This window comes from Oncorhynchus gorbuscha, linkage group LG24 (assembly GCF_021184085.1).
Source record: "Oncorhynchus gorbuscha isolate QuinsamMale2020 ecotype Even-year linkage group LG24, OgorEven_v1.0, whole genome shotgun sequence".
Classification (NCBI taxonomy): domain Eukaryota; kingdom Metazoa; phylum Chordata; class Actinopteri; order Salmoniformes; family Salmonidae; genus Oncorhynchus; species Oncorhynchus gorbuscha.
In genome coordinates this window covers 8,574,287-8,594,475 of record NC_060196.1, presented here as the reverse complement: position 1 = coordinate 8,594,475, position 20,189 = coordinate 8,574,287, and the positions used below count along the sequence as shown (strand labels likewise).

At 45.0% G+C, this 20,189-nt stretch overlaps 1 protein-coding gene across 3 annotated transcripts; it reads left to right on the top strand.

Moving 5' to 3' along the window:
• Nucleotides 1-482: 482 nt before the first annotated feature.
• On the top strand, nucleotides 483-17,654 carry LOC124013379 (ankyrin repeat and SOCS box protein 5-like). 3 transcript variants are annotated; one of them, XM_046327688.1, is made up of 8 exons: nucleotides 2,312-2,443; nucleotides 3,885-3,942; nucleotides 14,559-14,638; nucleotides 15,113-15,220; nucleotides 15,391-15,541; nucleotides 15,706-15,840; nucleotides 16,188-16,379; nucleotides 16,699-17,653. In XM_046327688.1, the coding sequence occupies exons 2-8, from the start codon at nucleotides 3,891-3,893 to the stop codon at nucleotides 16,824-16,826; spliced, it is 846 nt and encodes a 281-aa protein (XP_046183644.1). In that variant the 5' UTR covers nucleotides 2,312-2,443; nucleotides 3,885-3,890; the 3' UTR covers nucleotides 16,827-17,653. The 3 variants fall into 3 exon arrangements, with proteins under 3 accessions (XP_046183642.1, XP_046183643.1, XP_046183644.1); XM_046327686.1 differs by lacking the exons at nucleotides 2,312-2,443; nucleotides 3,885-3,942 and adding an exon at nucleotides 483-730 and having other exon boundaries at nucleotides 16,699-17,654; XM_046327687.1 differs by lacking the exon at nucleotides 3,885-3,942 and having other exon boundaries at nucleotides 2,129-2,443.
• Nucleotides 17,655-20,189: the final 2,535 nt, after the last annotated feature.

The following is a 20,189-nucleotide window of genomic DNA, read 5'->3' as shown; positions in this document are numbered from 1 at the left end:
ATCACAACAAAATGGAACAAACCACAGGTCAACTAAGTTTTTTTGTAATCATAGGTCACAGTCAGAAAGCCCCTGGCTATCGCTGCACTGTATTCCCTGCCCTAGGGCTGCTGGCAGAGTCTAAATGGCCCTAGGCCTGTATCCACAAAGCGTCTTAGAGTAGGAGTGCTGATAGTGCTGATCTAGGTTCAGTGTTGCATTTTAGATCATAATGAATAAGAATACATGGATAGGACTGGCCTATGTCTAGATCTGCACTCCTACTCTGAGACACTGTATGACTATGGGCCCCAGTTGTCCCACAGGCAGGCAGGTAGCGCTATAATACAGCTGCTCTCTCCAACTTATCCTATCTGGTCTCGACCCAGCTGCTGAGGGGAATTTCTGTGTCACTCTGGGCTGGCATATGACCCAGTACCAGAGTCAACGCAACACAGATAGCCAGGCCCCCCATTTAAATTTCCAAAACATTAGCAGCCAGCCACCGACAGCCAGGCAAGACATAAGCAAAGCTAGACAAGCAAGGTAGCAATGACTCCAAATGTGGATAGCCAGTCTTTTGGAATAGTACACTACTCCAATGTCTACCTCTCCATATTCACTCTGTTTTGCGTCAAGCTCTTTGTCAAGATCAGCCTGAATATTCTCACCCACTTCTATGTGGTGAAGGGGAATCGTAAGGAGGCTGCCCGCATTGCAGAAGAGTTTTATGATTTTGGACAAGGGCACAGTAAGTAGCTGTTTCTGTGAAAGGCAACAGACTATTATTCTATAGTAGAGGGTCATACACAGACTTTCTACAGTAATGTGTGTGTATTAGGGTATTCCAGCTTTCTAAAAGCTCTGTGTCTGTGACATGCCAGGGCAACTGTATCCAGTCTGCCCAGGAACTACTCAGCCTATCGTTGTGGCCGGGGGGCATTAGAAACACTTAGATACATTGTGTATTAAATATACTTTCTTCTTGATGTCTTTCAATGCTCTTTTCATGCTTGAGGTACAGGGGGAACAACCACACCTGCATTGTAACAACCACACCTGGGATGAGGGGAAAGACCCAGAACCTTTGGCATCATGACGGCATGTTGGGTTGGCATGACAGAAGTCTCTGATTCAACATTGCTTCCGCCCTTGGCGTATTCCACGCACTGCAATCATCAAGTGATCTGATTAGATGACACATGAAATGCACATTTTTGAGAGTATGTCAAATGAATATATTCAAGCCAGAGGTTTGCAGCTGTACGTGTTTGTACAATTGCGCGTGCCCCTTGGATGGGTGTCATATCGTGGAGCTGTGCCCTTATTAAAATGCCTCACAATTCATAGACAGTTTCTATCACAGCTGAGACTTGGCAGTTACAGGCTGTTGTCATACTCCACCTAGGTTATGCACAGCGACTGTCAGCCAGGAATGTTTTGAGCTGAACAGAAGCATGTTAGAGAGAGGTTAGAGAGGCTCTAGATTTCCATCCCCAAGTACAACTAGTTTAACTAGTCTATTATGATTTGAAAACCTATAGTAGGTCTATTCAAATATGGCTCTGGAAAGACAAAATACTTATTAACTAGTTATTAAAATTTTCCTTCTAATCAAGGACTATTTCAGACCAGGGACATCAGGTATGTGAACTCTCTGGTCGATCAAGAACTGATCAATGAATTTAGTACCAAAGAAAACCTGCATTATGTTGGGCTCTGAAATATAACCTGACAATTATGACCTTATAACATGACCAATGTTATAAACAGTACATGGCTTTTGCATTTGAATATTGCAAGCAAATCATTGTTACATAAGCAACTAGGCATACTCAAAAGAGCAAATACTGTACTCAACTCAAAGGTCAAACTTTAATATTTCAAACCATGCAGAATTAATCCTTTACAAACAGAACAGTTCCTAACCCTGAGACCAGCGGGGTAAAGGCTTTTCTGGTCTAAGCCATTTCTTAACCACTGATAAAAATAGCAAGAGCCACCACATTCTCTTCATCCCCTCAGTCATCTCTCTCTCTCTTCACCCTATCACAATATCTCACCCCCACACCTTCTTATCTCTCTCTCTCTCTCTCTCTCTCTCTCTCTCTCTCTCTCTCTCTCTCTCTCTCTCTCTCTCTCTCTCTCTCTCTCTCTCTCTCTCTCTCTCTCTCTCTCTCTCTCTCTACCTCATTCTCTGCCTGTTCATGTTATTGTCGTGCTTGTCCTTGGCTGTGAAACGACAACAAGCCGAGCAGCCAACCAGAGAGCAGGATTTAGACTGGATCATGGTGGACAGTGCTGCGGGGACAGATAGCTGATGTAAACATGCCTGAAGTTCCACCTGCAGAGAGCTCGAGCGCACAGCAGCCAGAAAACACGCAGAGGAAAAGAACGTTAGAGAACACAGACGATTACACCGCAAAAAAGAAACAACGCTGCTGGGGTATTTTAACTAGCCAAGGTCAGTAGCGTTTTACGCACACACAATTGCGTATTTGCGCACTGGGTGAGTGCGCCTCGGACTGTCACTGTGCAATGTTATTATAGGACACCTGTGCTGTTCGTGTCAAGTTTATTAGAGATAGACAGAGGGGTTGACATGGAAATGTTTCGTGATCACTTGTTCTGGAACATTCTCATAGGCATCCAGCCTATTAGGGACTGTGCTATAGCATGTTAAACGAAGCTCTATGATATAAGAATATCATGACATAATCAAACAAACACCTTGGACACATCTGGTCAAATGGGTCCCTAGAGCAGTCCAGTGCTTATCCTATTGATGTGGATACAGATCCATATATCTTACATCATAACAGAAATGCATGTTTTATTTATTTAACACATTATTATAGTGTATTATTATTTGTAGTAGTATTACTAGGCCTATGTGTAGTAGGCCTTGGGGTATGTGTCTATTAATGACTGGCCTACAACAGCTGAAGTTACCATGTTCTCTCATGACTCTTTCACACAAGATAATAAGAGTATGACCTTTGAACTGGATTAAGCAGCAGCTTCAGTCAATTAAACCTGATTATATCTCTTTAACGGTTGTATCCAATCTAAACAGTAGTTGGGTCACATTAGGGTTGTAACTGGGTGATTACTAATTGACTTTGGCCTTTGACATTCAAATGTTCTAAATGCAATAGTTTGTTATTTAAGCAGAAAAAAACAACAGAAATACAAATTGCAGATATGATAGCCCTTTCTGCTTCCTGTGTTCTTGCTCAGTGTGGCAAAAGCAAAGTCACATGTTCAGTGCACTGTTGCAATATTCACGAGAGCCACCATTTTACCCTGCTAGAATAGAGACACCCTGTGCTGTCCGAATGAGAATAATGGGCTTCAGCCGCACCAGGCAACCAGCTACAGAGGATCACCACCGTGGGAAAGGTTGGCTGGTTTCCTGGAGAATGGATAGAAAATAGAGAGAGGTGGGATTCCAGGTCACTGTTGCTCTTGTGACTGGAATTAACTACTTACTGTGGTTCTGACATGTGCTTCATAAGAACAGCATCCAAACTCTACTTATCTCTGCAGCAGTTGCCACCATTGCCACCTGTTGTTATGTTATGTATACCTTGATAGAGGAATCTCTGTTATTGTCCTTTCCCCCAAAAATATATCTATCAAATGAATGTAATTTTGGTCTATATATTAAAAAGGAATTCAGAATTTGCAACAACAAAAAATAAATATACATGATTTTAGTTGTCCTATTCATCATGAAAGATAGTAGCAACAAAAGGCCATTTCAATGTACTACATGAGCTTGTCAGGTGATGCAGATGGCCGGCACAGTCACAGCTCTGCCTGTGTGAATCCATGGAGTGACAACAAGACCCCTTCAGTACAATAACAGTACAGTATGTGACAGGCGCCCTCTTCTCCAACAGGCAGGAATGTCATATACCTATCAATGGCTAGATGTTCCATGGGGAGACGGAGACATGGGTATGTAGTATTGAATGTTGCTGTGTGATGTTTATGTGGAGCTCTTGCTGACATTTATTTATACTCAAGGCTCCCTCATAAAAGAGACTCATATCTCAATAGGATTTCACCTAAATAAAGGAGTAATAAAATATAAAAAACACCTAAATGTTGTTCTCTGACGTGGATGGCAGTGTTGTTGGGTGTGTAGGGAGAGACTGAGCTCTGCTCTGCCAGTTGTACAAGGCTATGCCTGCAAGTTGTACAAGGCTATGCCTGCCGGTTGTACAAGGCTATGCCTGCCAGTTGAACAAGGCTATGCCTGCCAGTTGTACAAGGCTATGCCTGCCAGTTGAACAAGGCTATGCCTGCCAGTTGTACAAGGCTATGCCTGCCGGTTGTACAAGGCTATGCCTGCCAGTTGTACAAGGCTATGCCTGCCAGTTGAACAAGGCTATGCCTGCCAGTTGTACAAGGCTATGCCTGCCGGTTGTACAAGGCTATGCCTGCCAGTTGAACAAGGCTATACCTGCCGGTTGAATAAGGCTATGCCTGCCAGTTGTACAAGGCTATGCCTGCCAGTTGTACAAGGCTATGCCTGCCGGTTGTACAAGGCTATGCCTGCCGGTTGAACAAGGCTATGCCTGCCGGTTGAACAAGGCTATACCTGCCGGTTGTACAAGGCTATGCCTGCCGGTTGAACAAGGCTATACCTGCCGGTTGAACAAGGCTATGCCTGCCAGTTGTACAAGGCTATGCCTGCCAGTTGTACAAGGCTATGCCTGCCGGTTGTACAAGGCTATGCCTGCCGGTTGAACAAGGCTATGCCTGCCAGTTGAACAAGGCTATGCCTGCCGGTTGTACAAGGCTATGCCTGCCGGTCGTACAAGGCTATGCCTGCCAATTGTACAAGGCTATGCCTGCCAATTGTACAAGGCTATGCCTGCCAGTTGTACAAGGCTATGCCTGCCAGTTGAACAAGGCTATGCCTGCCGGTTGTACAAGGCTATGCCTGCCAGATGGCCTGCCCGGTTGAGCTACAGCTATATATAGCTCCATCCACACAGTGAGAGAGTGAAAACCTATCCAGCGCTCTGTTATATGCTCCGTGATATTAGTGACAGCTGGGTTTCAGTTATCTGAACATGGATAGTGGACTGGTCCTACTGGCTTTTGGGAAGTAATTCTAGATTAGGATTACGGTAAGGATGGAATAATAAGGATACTGACAGAGAGTGAAGGCTATGATGAATGCTGTCAATGTATCAATGTATCAGACTTGAATGGTAATGTGCTGGTTATATATATATATATACAGTGGGGAGAACAAGTATTTGAAACACTGCTGATTTTGCAGGTTTTCCAATTTACAAAGCATGTAGAGGTCTATAATTTGTATCATATCAAATCAAATCAAATGTATTTGTCACATACACATGGTTAGCAGATGTTAATGCGTAGCGAAATGCTTGTGCTTCTAGTTCCGACAATGCAATAATAACCAACAAGTAATCTAGCTAACAATTCCAAAATTACTACCTTATAGACACAAGTGTAAGGGGATAAAGAATATGTACATAGAGATATATGAATGAGTGATGGTACAGAGCGGCATAGGCAAGATACAGTAGATGGTATCGAGTACAGTATATATGTTATGCAGGTGAATGAGGACCCAAAAGTCTTTATTCCAGTAACTGGCAAAAGTAATACTCCTGGACAATATAAGAAGAAAACAAAACATAAAAAAAACTTAAATCCACTCGTAGTGACGAGGACAGACTGGAGACTCGACCATTGACTGCAGGTTGCCTCGGGAAGGCACCGACCGTAGCAGACTAGGACACCTGCTCACACGCAGCATCTGAAGGAGACAAGACACGACAGGGCGAGACAATGACACAGCACAGCGAACATCATACAAGGATCCGACAGGGACAGAAGCGGAAAACAAGGGGAGAAATAGGGACTCTAATCAGAGGACAAAATAGGGGACAGGTGTGAAAAGACTAAATGAGTGAGTTAGGAGAATGAGGAACAGCTGGGAGCAGGAACGGAACGATGGAGAGAGAGGGAGGGGGAGAGAGAGGGATAGAAAAAGGGAACAAACCTAATAAGACCAGCAGGGGGAAACGAACAGAAGGGAAAGCATAATGACAAGACAATATAAGACAAAACATGACAGTACCCCCCCACTCACCGAGCGCCTCCTGGCGCACTCGAGGAGGAATCCTGGCGGCAACGGAGGAAATCATCAATCAGCGAACGGTCCAGCACGTCCCGAGATGGAACCCAACTCCTCTCCTCAGGACCGTAACCCTCCCAATCCACTAAGTACTGGTGACCACGTCCCCGAGAACGCATGTCCATGATCCTACGTACCTTGTAAATAGGTGCGCCCTCAACAAGGACGGGGGGGGGGAGACGAACGGGGGTGCGAAGAAAGGGCTTGACACAGGAGACATGGAAGACAGGATGGACGCGACGAAGATGTCTCGGAAGAAGCAGTCGCACAGCGACAGGATTGACGACCTGGGAGACACGGAACGGACCAATGAACCGCGGAGTCAACTTACGAGAAGCTGTCGTAAGGGGAAGGTTACGAGTGGAAAGCCACACTCTCTGGCCGCGACAATACCTAGGACTCTTAATCCTACGTTTATTGGCGGCTCTCACAGTCTGCGCCCTGTAACGGCAAAGTGCAGACCGCACCCTCCTCCAGGTGCGCTCACAACGTTGGACAAACGCCTGAGCGGAGGGAACGCTGGACTCGGCGAGCTGGGACGAGAACAGAGGAGGCTGGTAACCCAGACTACTCTGAAACGGAGATAGCCCGGTAGCAGACGAAGGAAGCGAGTTGTGAGCGTATTCTGCCCAGGGAGCTGTTCTGCCCAAGACGCAGGGTTTCTAAAAGAAAGGCTGCGTAGTATGCGACCAATCGTCTGATTGGCCCTTTCTGCTTGACCGTTAGACTGGGGATGAAAACCGGAAGAGAGACTGACGGAAGCACCAATCAAACGACAGAACTCCCTCCAAAACTGTGACGTGAATTGCGGACCTCTGTCTGAAACGGCGTCTAACGGGAGGCCATGAATTCTGAACACATTCTCGATGATGATTTGTGCCGTCTCCTTAGCGGAAGGAAGCTTAGCGAGGGGAATGAAATGTGCCGCCTTAGAGAACCTATCGACAACCGTAAGAATCACAGTCTTCCCCGCAGACGAAGGCAGACCGGTAATGAAGTCTAAGGCGATGTGAGACCATGGTCGAGAAGGAATGGGAAGCGGTCTGAGACGACCGGCAGGAGGAGAGTTACCTGACTTAGTCTGCGCGCAGTCCGAACAAGCAGCCACGAAACGGCGCGTGTCACGCTCCTGAGTAGGCCACCAAAAGCGCTGGCGAATAGAAGCAAGAGTACCTCGAACGCCGGGATGGCCAGCTAACTTGGCAGAGTGAGCCCACTGAAGAACAGCCAGACGAGTAGAAACAGGAACGAAAAGAAGGTTACTAGGACAAGCGCGCGGCGACGCAGTGTGAGTGAGTGCTTGCTTAACCTGTCTCTCAATTCCCCAGACTGTCAACCCGACAACACGCCCATAAGGAAGAATCACCTCGGGATCAGTAGAAGCCACAGAAGAACTAAAGAGACGGGATAAGGCATCAGGCTTGGTGTTCTTATTACCCGGGCGATAAGAAATCACAAACTCGAAACGAGCGAAAAACAACGCCCAACGAGCTTGACGTGCATTAAGTCGTTTGGCAGAACGGATGTACTCAAGGTTCTTATGGTCAGTCCAAACGACAAAAGGAACGGTCGCCCCCTCCAACCACTGTCGCCATTCGCCTAGGGCTAAGCGGATGGCGAGCAGTTCGCGGTTACCCACATCATAGTTGCGTTCCGATGGCGACAGGCGATGAGAAAAATAAGCGCAAGGATGAACCTTATCGTCAGACTGGAAGCGCTGGGATAGAATGGCTCCCACGCCCACCTCTGAAGCGTCAACCTCGACAATGAATTGTTTAGTGACGTCAGGAGTAACGAGGATAGGAGCGGACGTAAAACGCTTCTTGAGGAGATCAAAAGCTCCCTGGGCGGAACCGGACCACTTAAAGCACGTCTTGACAGAAGTAAGAGCTGTGAGAGGGGCAGCAACTTGACCGAAATTACGAATGAAACGCCGATAGAAATGAGCGAAACCTAGAAAGCGCTGCAACTCGACACGTGACCTTGGAACGGGCCAATCACTGACAGCCTGGACCTTAGCGGGATCCATCTGAATGCCTTCAGCGGAAATAACAGAAACGAGAAAAGTGACGGAGGAGACATGAAAGGCGCACTTCTCAGCCTTCACGTAGAGACAATTCTCTAAAAGGCGCTGGAGTACACGTCGAACGTGCTGAACATGAATCTCGAGTGACGGTGAAAAAATCAGGATATCGTCAAGGTAGACAAAAACAAAGATGTTCAACATGTCTCTCAGTACATCATTAACTAATGCCTGAAAAACAGCTGGAGCATTAGCGAGACCAAACGGCAGAACCCGGTACTCAAAATGCCCTAACGGAGTGTTAAACGCCGTTTTCCACTCGTCCCCCTCTCTGATGCGCACGAGATGGTAAGCATTACGAAGGTCCAACTTAGTAAAGAACCTGGCTCCCTGCAGAATCTCGAAGGCTGATGACATAAGGGGAAGCGGATAACGATTCTTAACCGTTATGTCATTCAGCCCTCGATAATCCACGCAGGGGCGCAGAGTACCGTCTTTCTTCTTAACAAAAAAAACCCCGCCCCGGCAGGAGAGGAAGAAGGCACTACGGTGCCGGCGTCAAGAGAAACAGACAAATAATCCTCGAGAGCCTTACGTTCGGGAGCCGACAGAGAGTATAGTCTACCCCGAGGGGGAGTGGTCCCCGGAAGGAGATCAATACTACAATCATACGACCGGTGAGGAGGAAGGGAGTTGGCTCTGGACCGACTGAAGACCGTGCACAGATCATGATATTCCTCCGGCACTCCTGTCAAATCACCAGGTTCCTCCTGAGAAGAGGGGACAGAAGAAACAGGAGGGATAGCAGACATTAAACACTTCACATGACAAGAAACGTTCCAGGATAGGATAGAATTACTAGACCAATTAATAGAAGGATTATGACATACTAGCCAGGGATGACCCAAAACAACAGGTGTAAAAGGTGAACGAAAAATCAAAAAGGAAATAGTCTCACTGTGGTTACCAGATACTGTGAGGGTTAAAGGTAGTGTCTCATATCTGATACTGGGGAGATGACTACCATCTAAGGCGAACATGGGCGTGGGCTTCCCTAACTGTCTGAGAAGAATGTCATGTTTCCGAGCCCATGCTTCGTCCATAAAACAACCCTCAGCCCCAGAGTCTATCAAGGCACTGCATGAAGCAGCCGAACCGGTCCAGCGTAGATGGAACGACATAGTAGTACAGGATCTTGATGGAGAGACCTGAGTAGTAGCGCTCACCAGTAGCCCTCCGCTTACTGATGAGCTCTGGCTTTTACTGGACATGAATTGACAAAATGTCCAGCAAATCCGCAATAGAGGCACAGGCGGTTGGTGATCCTCCGTTCCCTCTCCTTAGTCGAGATGCGAATACCTCCCAGCTGCATGGGCTCAGTCTCTGAGCCGGAGGAAGGAGATGGCTGCGATGCGGAGAGGGGAAACACCGTTAACGCGAGCTCTCTTCCACGAACTCGGTGACGAAGATCTACCCGTCGTTCTATGCGGATGGCGAGTGCAATCAAAGAGTCCACACTGGAAGGAACCTCCCGGGAGAGAATCTCATCCTTAACCTCTGCGTGGAGTCCCTCCAGAAAACGAGCGAGCAGCGCCGGCTCGTTCCAGTCACTAGAGGCAGCAAGAGTGCGAAACTCTATAGAGTAATCCGTTATGGATCGATCACCTTGACATAGGGAAGCCAGGGCCCTAGAAGCCTCCCTACCAAAAACTGAACGATCAAAAACCCGTATCATCTCCTCTTTAAAGTTCAGGTAATTGTTAGAACAATCAGCCCTTGCCTCCCAGATAGCTGTGCCCCACTCTCGAGCCCGGCCAGTAAGGAGTGATATGACGTAAGCAACCCGAGCTCTCTCTTGAGTATGTGTTGGGTTGGAGAGAGAACACAATATCACACTGGGTGAGAAAGGAGCGGCACTCAGTGGGCTGCCCGGAGTAACAAGGTGGGTTATTAACCCTAGGTTCCGGAGACTCGGCAGACCAGGAAGTAGCTGGTGGCACGAGACGAAGACTCTGGAACTGTCCAGAGAGGTCGGAAACCTGAGCGGCCAGGGTCTCAACGGCATGACGAGCAGCAGACAATTCCTGCTCGTGTCTGCCGAGCATAGCTCCCTGGATCTCGACGGCAGTGTTACGAGAATCCGTAGTCGCTGGGTCCATTCTTGGTCGGATCCTTCTGTTATGCAGGTGAATGAGGACCCAAAAGCGACTTAGCGAAAACAGAGTCTTTATTCCAGTAACTGGCAAAAGTAATACTCCTGGACAATATAAGAAGAAAACAAAACATAAAAAAACTTAAATCCACTCGTAGTGACGAGGACAGACTGGAGACTCGACCATTGACTGCAGGTTTCCTCGGGAAGGCACCGACCGTAGCAGACTAGGACACCTGCTCACACGCAGCATCTGAAGGAGACAAGACACGACAGGGCGAGACAATGACACAGCACAGCGAACATCATACAAGGATCCGACAGGGACAGAAGCGGAAAACAAGGGGAGAAATAGGGACTCTAATCAGAGGACAAAATAGGGGACAGGTGTGAAAAGACTAAATGAGTGAGTTAGGAGAATGAGGAACAACTGGGAGCAGGAACGGAACGATAGAGAGAGGAGAGAGAGGGAGGGGGAGAGAGAGGGATAGAAAAAGGGAACGAACCTAATAAGACCAGCAGGGGGAAACGAACAGAAGGGAAAGCATAATGACAAGACAATATAAGACAAAACATGACAATATACATATGAGATGAGTATGTAAACAAAGTGGCATAGTTAATGTGGCTAGTGATACATGTATTACATAAAGATGCAGTAGATGATATAGAGTACAGTATATACGTATACATATGAGATGAATGATGTAGGGTATGTAAACATTATATTAGGTAGCATTGTTTAAAGTGGCTAGTGATATATTTGACATCATTTCCCATCAATTCCCATTATTAAAGTGGCTGGAGTTGAGTCAGTGTGTTGGCAGCAGCCACTCAATGTTAGTGGTGGCTGTTTAACAGTCTGATGGCCTTGAGATAGAAGCTGTTTTTCAGTCTCTCTGTCCCAGCTTTGATGCACCTGTACTGACCTCGCCTTCTGGATGATAGCGGGGTGAACAGGCAGTGGCTCGGGTGGTTGTTGTCCTTGATGATCTTTATGGCCTTCCTGTGACATCGGGTGGTGTAGGTGTCCTGGAGGGCAGGTAGTTTGCCGCCGGTGATGCGTTGTGCAGACCTCACTACCCTCTGGAGAGCCTTGTGGTTGTGGGCGGAGCAGTTGCCGTACCAGGCGGTGCATCTGTAGAAGTTTGTGAGTGCTTTTGGTGACAAGACAAATTTCTTCAGCCTCCTGAGGTTGAAGAGGCGCTGCTGTGCCTTCTTCACGATGCTGTCTGTGTGGGTGGACCAATTCAGTTTGTCTCTGATGTGTACGCCGAGGAACTTAAAACTTACTACCCTCTCCACTACTGTTCCATCGATGTGGATAGAGGGGTGTTCCCTCAGCTATTTCCTGAAGTCCACAATCATCTCCTTAGTTTTGTTGACGTTGAGTGTGAGGTTATTTTCCTGACACCACACTCCGAGGGCCCTCACCTCCTCCCTGTAGGTCGTCTTGTCGTTGTTGGTAATCAAGCCTACCACTGTTGTGTCGTCCGCAAACTTGATGATTGAGTTGGAGGCGTTCGTGGCCACGCAGTCGTGTGTGAACAGGGAGTACAGGAGAGGGCTCAGAACGCACCCTTGTGGGGCCCCAGTGTTGAGGATCAGCGGGGTGGAGATGTTGTTGCCTACCCTCACCACCTGGGGGCGGCCTGTTAGGAAGTCCAGTACCCAGTTGCACAGGGTGGGGTCGAGACCCAGGGTCTCGAGCTTGTAGACGAGCTTGGAGGGTACTATGGTGTTAAATTCCGAGCTGTAGTCGATGAACAGCATTCTCACATAGGTATTCCTCTTATCCAGATGGGTTAGGGCAGTGTGCAGTGTGGTTGAGATTGCATCGTCTGTGGACCTATTTGGGCGGTAAGCAAATTGGAGTGGGTCGAGGGTGTCAGGTAGGGTGGAGGTGATATGGTCCTTGACTAGTCTCTCAAAGCACTTCATGATGACAGAAGTGAGTGCTACGGGGCGGTAGTCGTTTAGCTCAGTTATCTTAGCTTTCATGGGAACAGGAACAATGGTGGCCCTTTTGAAGCATGTGGGAACAGCAGACTGGGATAGGGATTGATTAAATATGTCCGTAAACACACAAGCCAGCTGGTCTGCGCATGCTCTGAGGGCGCGGCTGGGGATGCCGTCTGGGCCTGCATCCTTGCGAGGGTTAACACGTTTAAATGTTTTCCTCACGTCGGCTGCAGTGAAGGTCCGCATGTTTTGGTTGCGGGCCGTGTCAGTGGCACCGTATTGTCCTCAAAGCGGGCAAAAAAGGTATTTAGTCTGCCTGGGAGCAAGACATCCTGGTCCGTGACTAGGCTGGTTTTCTTTTTGTAATCCGTGATTGACTATAGACCCTGCCACATACCTCTTGTGTCTGAGCCGTTGAATTGAGATTCTACTTTGTCTCTATACTGACGCTTAGCTTGTTTGATTGCCTTGCGGAGGGAATAGCTACACTGTTTGTATTCGGTCATGTTTCCGGTCACCTTGCCCTGTTTAAAAGCAGTGGTGCGTGCTTTCAGTTTCACACGAATGCTGCCATCAATCCACGGTTTCTCGGTAGGTACACTTCAACTGTGAGAGACGGAATCTAAATCACACTTCCAGAAAATCACATTTGTATGATTTTTAAGTAATTAATTAGCATTTTATTGCATGACTTAATTATTTGATACATCAGAAAAGCAGAACTTAATATTTGGTACAGAAACCTTTATTTGCAATTACAGAGATCATACGTTTCCTGTAGTTCTTGACCAGTTTTGCACACACTGCAACAGGGATTTTGGCCCACTCCTCCATACAGACCTTCTCCAGATCCTTCGGGGCTGTCGCTGGCAATACAGACTTTCAGCTCCCTCCAAAGATTTTCTATTGGGTTCAGGTCTGGAGACTGGCTAGGCCACTCCAGGACCTTGAGATGCTTCTTACGGAGCCACTCCTTAGTTGCCCTGGCTGTGTGTTTCAGGTCGTTGTCATGCTGGAAGACCCAGCCACGACCCATCTTCAATGCTCTTACTGAGGGAAGGAGGTTGCTGGCCAAGATCTCGCGATACATGGCCCCATCCATCCTCCCCTCAATACGGTGCAGTCGTCCTGTCACCTTTGCAGAAAAGCATCCCCAAAGAATGATGTTTCCACCTCCATGCTTCACGGTTGGGATGTTGTTCTTGGGGTTGTACTCATCCTTCTTCTTCCTCCAAACAGGGCGAGTGGAGTTTAGACCAAAAATCTCTATTTTTGTCTCATCAGACCACATGACCGTCTCCCATTCCTCCTCTGGATCATCCAGATGGTCATTGGCAAACTTCAGACAGGCCTGGACATGCGCTGGCCTGAGCAGGGGGACCTTGCGTGCGCTGCAGGATTTGAATCCATGACGGCGTAGTGTGTTACTAATGGTTTTCTTTGAGACTGTGGTCCCAGCTCTCTTCAGGTCATTGACCAGGTCCTGCCGTGTAGTTCTGGGCTGATCCCTCACCTTCCTCATGATCATTGATGCCCCACGAGGTGAGATCTTGCATGGAGCTCCAGACCGAGGGTGATTAACCATCATCTTGAACTTCTTCCATTTCTTATAATTGCGCCAACAGTTGTTGCCTTCTCACCAAGCTGCTTGCCTATTGTCCTGTAGCCCATCCCAGCCTTGTGCAGGTCTACAATTTTATCCCTGATGTCCTTACACAGCTCTCTGGTCTTGGCCATTGTGGAGAGGTTGGAGACTGTTTGATTGAGTGTGTGGACAGGTGTCTTTTATACAGGTAACGAGTTCAAATAGGTGCAGTTAATACAGGTAATGAGTGGAGAACAGGAGGGCTTCTTAAAGAAAAACTAACAGGTCTGTGAGAGCCGGAATTCTTACTAGTTGGTAGGTGATCAAATAATTATGTCATGCAATAAAATGCAAATTAATTATTACAATGTGATTTTCTGGATTTTTGTTTTAGATTCTGTCTCTCACAGTTGAAGTGTACCTATGATAAAAAAAATACAGACCTCTAAATGCTTTGTAAGTAGGAAAACCTGCCAAATCAGCAGTGTATCAAATACTTGTTCTCCCCACTGTATATATAACCAGCACATTACCATTCAAGTCTGATATATATATTTGTGAATGTGACCAATAAGAGCTTGTATGATAGTGAAGCACTATCATGCTAAATGTATGACTGTAATGTGTGTTGTTTTGGAGATGCTCAGTGTTTTGTCTGCCCCTCTCCCAGGGTCATGGGCGGACCGGTCCCCTCTCCACGAGGCAGCGTGTCAGGGCCGTCTCCTGGCCCTCAGGACCCTACTCTCACAGGTGAGTCACACACAGAGGGGCGGGGCACTACAACGCAAAGCGAACCCTAACCTTAACTCTTATCCTAAACCTAAACTCAACCCTAACCCTAGACCTAACCTTAACCCTCAATCTACACTATCTAGAAACTAAAAAAGGGTTCTTTGCCTGTTCACATAGGAGAACTCTTTGAAAAAAAACTTTTTGGTTCCAGGTAGAACCTTTTACACAAGGGATTCTACATGGAACCCTAAAGAGTTCTACCTGTAACCAAAATGATTTATCCTATGCAGACAGCCGAAGAACCCTTTTGGAACCCTTTTTTCTAAAGAGTGTAACCCGTATGGGAAACCTAACCGTAACCTTAGCAAGCAGCTGCTTCTCAACATACAGTGTGTTGATTGTATGACCATCTGTAGAGCATTTACACAAAATAAAGTGTAGGGAAAGTGAGACCTATATAATGAATGCATACATTTCTTGTTGTCATCCCAGGGTTACAACGCAAACATCCCTACCATAGACCATGTGACGCCGTTGCATGAGGCTTGCCTGTCAGACCACGCGTCATGCGCCAAGGCGCTTATTGCAGCTGGTGCCAATGTAAGTCATGACCAAACGGACGCACACACAAACACATCACGCTCCACGTCAGAACGAGACGTCATTATGCGGTGGCAGCAACTCCTCTTTTTACATTCCGATTGACTCGCCTTTGTTGTAACTTATAGATACTCATGGTTTTTCTGACAATGCTCCATCTATCTGATCAGGTAAATGCCACCACCATTGATGGGGTGACGCCACTGTTCAATGCCTGCTCAGCGGGCAGTGCCACCTGTACAGAGGTACTGCTGGAAAACGGTGCCAAGCCCCAGTCAGAGATGTGCCAGCCCTCGCCCATACACGAAGCCTCCAGCAAAGGTACTATAGGAGGACTGCCCTTGCAGGATATGTGTGTCATACTGTCACTTCACTGTGAGGTGTTGAAGTACTCTGGCTGTAATTTGAGTATGTTTCCCCCCTCTATTCTAAGATGAGAGTACTGAATGAGAGTATCCTGGTAACACAGGGCGTATTGTGTGTAGGCAGAAGTGCTTGTCTGGAGGCGCTGATCACATGGGGAGCAGACGTGGACTATGATATTCCTCACCTAGGAACCCCCCTGTACATCGCCTGCATCTCCTCAGGACTCCAGTGCACACAGAAACTCCTCGATGGAGGTCAGTAACTAACCAGACACGTTGGTCCTAACTTCACACGATCTCTCCCATTGACGTCAATGCATTTTTTAATTTTATTTTTATGATTCATTCGTTTGTCATTTTTTCTTCTTCTGTATTCTGCATTTACTAAGAAAAGGTATGTCACAGGACACTGTTTTACCTGATGCAGTACTCACAAACATGGAGCATGTTCAGGAGGGAGAATATTTTTGAAACTGAGTGAAATGGGAAGGAACAACACAAATGTGTCCAATCAGAGCATAAATGAATGTTTTCTGTTGCAAACCATTTTGCTACAGTGTGACCTACTGAACTTAACCAGTGGTGTCTGGTTTTCTCCAAAGGGGCCAATGTGCAGAAGGGCAGGTTCCTGGAGAGCCCGCTCCATGCAGCAGCTCAGAAGGACTGTCCTGAGATTATCAATGTGTTGTTAGAGTTTGGAGCGAACATTAACGCTAAAAACCTAGAGCTGAAGAGACCGGTGGAGTCAGCCCCACCTAACAGCTCAGCAGAGGAGACGTTACTGCTGTATGAAGGTAAGATTATGCTCAGTTCACATGGGAATATTACCCTGATTCCAGATCAGTTTGCACTGTATAGCTAACTCATATGTTTGTTTTCATGCCAAACTTGTGGTCTGATCAGAAACCGATACAATAAGTTTTCTGATACTATTTCTGATCTGGGACCAGGTTAGGAAATATCTCCATTCAGCTGGTGGGAAGAAGTCAGAATCCCTTGTAAAACATTGTTATTTGCTTTATACAAGTGGATGATATTGAGGCTGTCTTGGATTAATCAGATAATATCTCGATCTCTTGCTCTCTCCCTCTGTTTCTCTCTCTCTCTCTGCAGCAACACCTCAGCCACTATATCAACTGTGTCGTCTCAGTGTCAGAGATTATATGGGCCGATCTCGACTACACCTCATCCCTCAGCTACACCTCCCCAACCTCCTCAAACGCTTCCTCCAGTACAGATAGAACACATCAACACCCCCCCCCCTCTCTCTCTCTGTCTGTTGCTCTCTACCTTCTCTTTCTCTCTTTCTAAATGAGAGCATCGTCATAATAGAGGATATTCTTTATCCCATCCTCTCTTTTGTTTTCTCTCTGTGTCTCGCTCCATCCATTTCATCATCAAGTGAATTCATTATTACTCAATGAAACAGAATCTCAAATGCACAGAAACCCTCCCATTCACTGACATCTGTTTTCAATGTTTCTCTGAGGCACCTACATACAAGGTCATGTAAGTATGTATATTCTGTTACAACTAAATATTAACACTGTATAATACTGTGTTATCAGTTAAAATGACACCCCCACTGCAGTGATCGTTGTGATCCCAACTGGTCAGAAAGTTGCCTGTAAAGATGTGTACTGGTGTAAATCATGTTTTTCTGCACAAATACTATCGAAGTCAAGTTGATCACCTTGCATGTCGCTTTGGTTTTGTGTCCAATATTCCTGTCCACGCCATACGTTTAACTGCCTAATATTCATTGACCCAAATAATGAAAGGGGCCATTGCATGTTTAATGTAATGTATAACATAATGTACTTTAATGTACACAATTCATGTTCTGTCATCTTGTTTGAATGAGCTGCCTTTATGCTATCAATGATGCAAACAAGATACCATCATGTACCTTAATGTACGATGTTATCTTGTTTGCATCATTGGTAGCATATATTTTTATTTATTTATTTTATTTTACCCTTATTTTACCTGGTAAGTTGAGTGAGAACACATTCTCATTTATAGCAATGACCTGGGGAATAGTTATAGGGGAGAGGAGGGGGGATGAATGAGCCAATTGAAAGCTGGGGATGATTAGGTGACCGTGATGGTATGAGGGACAGATTGGGAATCTAGCCAGGACACCGGGGTTAACACCCCTAACCTTATGATAAGTGCCATGGGATCTTTAGTGACCACAGACCACACACATTTAACATCTTATCCAAACGACGGATATATGCAGCCCATTCATTACACATTGAGATGTGTACATTAAAGATTCATTGACTCTGGAAAAAGTAAAACATATTCAAAATTGTACCCATGATACTCTGATTGTGTCTGTCCTATATAAGGCTCTTATGACGTGAATAATATTGTATTTCAATTATTGTCTTATAACATTAGCCAACTAATATATATATATATATTATATATATATATTAACGTGACCTGTATATGTATAACTCACTGAAAAATGTATTATTTTAGTAGTATTTTGCCAAAACTCATTTCACATACCTCTCACCCGTTTCACTCTAATAAATAAGAATTTTATTTCATGATGTGGTTGTCTTGGAGATTATACTTCTGGCATTTTTCGGCTGTGGTTTAGTTCAGTTGTTTTTTTTGTTGGTAGACTTTTTCATTTTTTTTTTCCTACAATACTAGATGGTGCTCTGGAGCATGACCAATTTTCTCAATCGATTTAGAAGATCCTTCACCTTTTCCATGAATCAAAACTATATCCTGCTTACAAATGTTACATGTTTACATTGGTATCATCTTTTGTTACAAAAATAACATTTTGATATTTTCATTAACACATTTTATAAACTGCAAGGGCAGTACAAACAAACTGTACATATGTCTAAGTAAAACATAATCAATAAATAAATACATAAATAAATAAAAACAAATTAATTTGAAGATAATTGAAGTATAGGTGGAAAACTAATATCAATACATTAGTAAAAACAAAATTACAGCACTTGTATAAATTATGTGAATAAATGTTTGATTCATTAAGCAGAAGGAAGAAAACCTCTTCTCTTTACATCAATTGTGATCCATACTTACCAATATACTGTATGTTGCAGTGATAAATAGTTTTCTACTTTCTTAAGGCACAACCTTCAGGTATTACATTTTTTAAATAATTAATTAGCCTATTTATTTAAGTCTGTGTTTCAAAAGCAAAATTATTCTCAAATATTGCCTTTTTAATCACAGCTTTCTGTTTAACATATAAGCTAGCTAGTCTTAGCAGATTGTCACGCTGTCCGCCAAATTGTGATGGTAATAACGACTTGCATACAGAAGCTTGTCATCATTATGAAATCACTACAAATTCTGCAGTCAGGTGATGGCTACAAATGATTATGACGAGGTAACGCTGATGAGACTCAGAGACATTCTAAAGAGTTGACCCCACCATAGAATAGGAGTTTTAATTCTATGGATCCAGTATTGTAACAGCTATTACACTTTAAGTCCCTAGCCGTGTACAGTATCAATTACCTACCCTTCTAGCTAGCAACTGTGATCCCTGAAATAGTACTGCGCAACTCAATAGGAATTACAGTCTTATGTACAATACAACAACCTATTCACAAGTTAAAATAAGTTAGGGCTAGGGTCCCTTTTTTTCATTTTCCGCCTTACTGACGTGCCCAAAGTAAACTGCCTGTTGTTCAGGCCCTGAAGCCAGGATATGCATATAATTGGTACCATTGGACAGAAAACACTTTGAAGTTTGTAGAAATGTTAAAATGATGTAGGAGACTATAACACAATAGATATGGTAGGAGAAGAGCCAAAGAAAAACCAACCAGATTCTTTTTTTGAGAGCCCATGGTTTTACAATGGAAAGTATAGGGAAATAATGAAATCTAGCTCCCAGTATGCAATTCCTATGGCTTCCACAGGGTGTCAGCACTCTATGTTCAAGGTTTCAGGCTTGTCTTTTCCAAAACGAGTAAGAATACTGAGTTTTAGTACAAGGACACACTATTGGAAATTTGTGTATGCGCGCGCAATGAGGACAAGACGGACCTGCTAATATAATTTTCCTATTGAACATACTTCTTTCCGTATTAAATATTATGGTTTGATTACATTTTAGGGTATCTGAGGAGTCAATAGAAACATATTTTGACTTGTTTTAACAAAGTTTAGTGGTAGATTTTTAGATTCCTTTCTCTGCATGTGGATTACTCAAATCGATGGTGCCAACTAAACAGACTTTTTGGGATATAAAGAAGGATTTTATCTAACAAAACGACACTACATGTTATAACTGGGACCCTTTGGATGACAAATCAGAGGAATATTTTCAAAAGTAAGTGAATATTTAATCGCTATTTGCGAGTTAATGAAACCTGTGCCGGTGGAAAAATATTTTGAAGTTGGGCGCCGTCCTCAAACAATCACATGGCACCGACACTTGTATGTACCTAAATGTTTAATATCCATAAGTATTATGATTATTTATTTGAGTTGCGCACCCTCCAGTTTCACCGGAAGTTGTCACTAGTGGGACGCCTAGCCCAAAGAGGTTTTAAATGGACAACTTTACAGGTCCACATTATGTTTTGGGGTCC

Bases quoted from the DNA above. Each gene is read 5' to 3' on its own strand.
- LOC124013379 (XM_046327686.1), top strand. From the start codon at position 532: ATGACTCCAAATGTGGATAGCCAGTCTTTTGGAATAGTACACTACTCC. The intron at 15,542-15,705 runs GTACTATAGGAG...TATTGTGTGTAG, and splicing joins ACACGAAGCCTCCAGCAAAG to GCAGAAGTGCTTGTCTGGAG. The intron at 16,380-16,698 runs GTAAGATTATGC...CTCTCTCTGCAG, and splicing joins GACGTTACTGCTGTATGAAG to CAACACCTCAGCCACTATAT.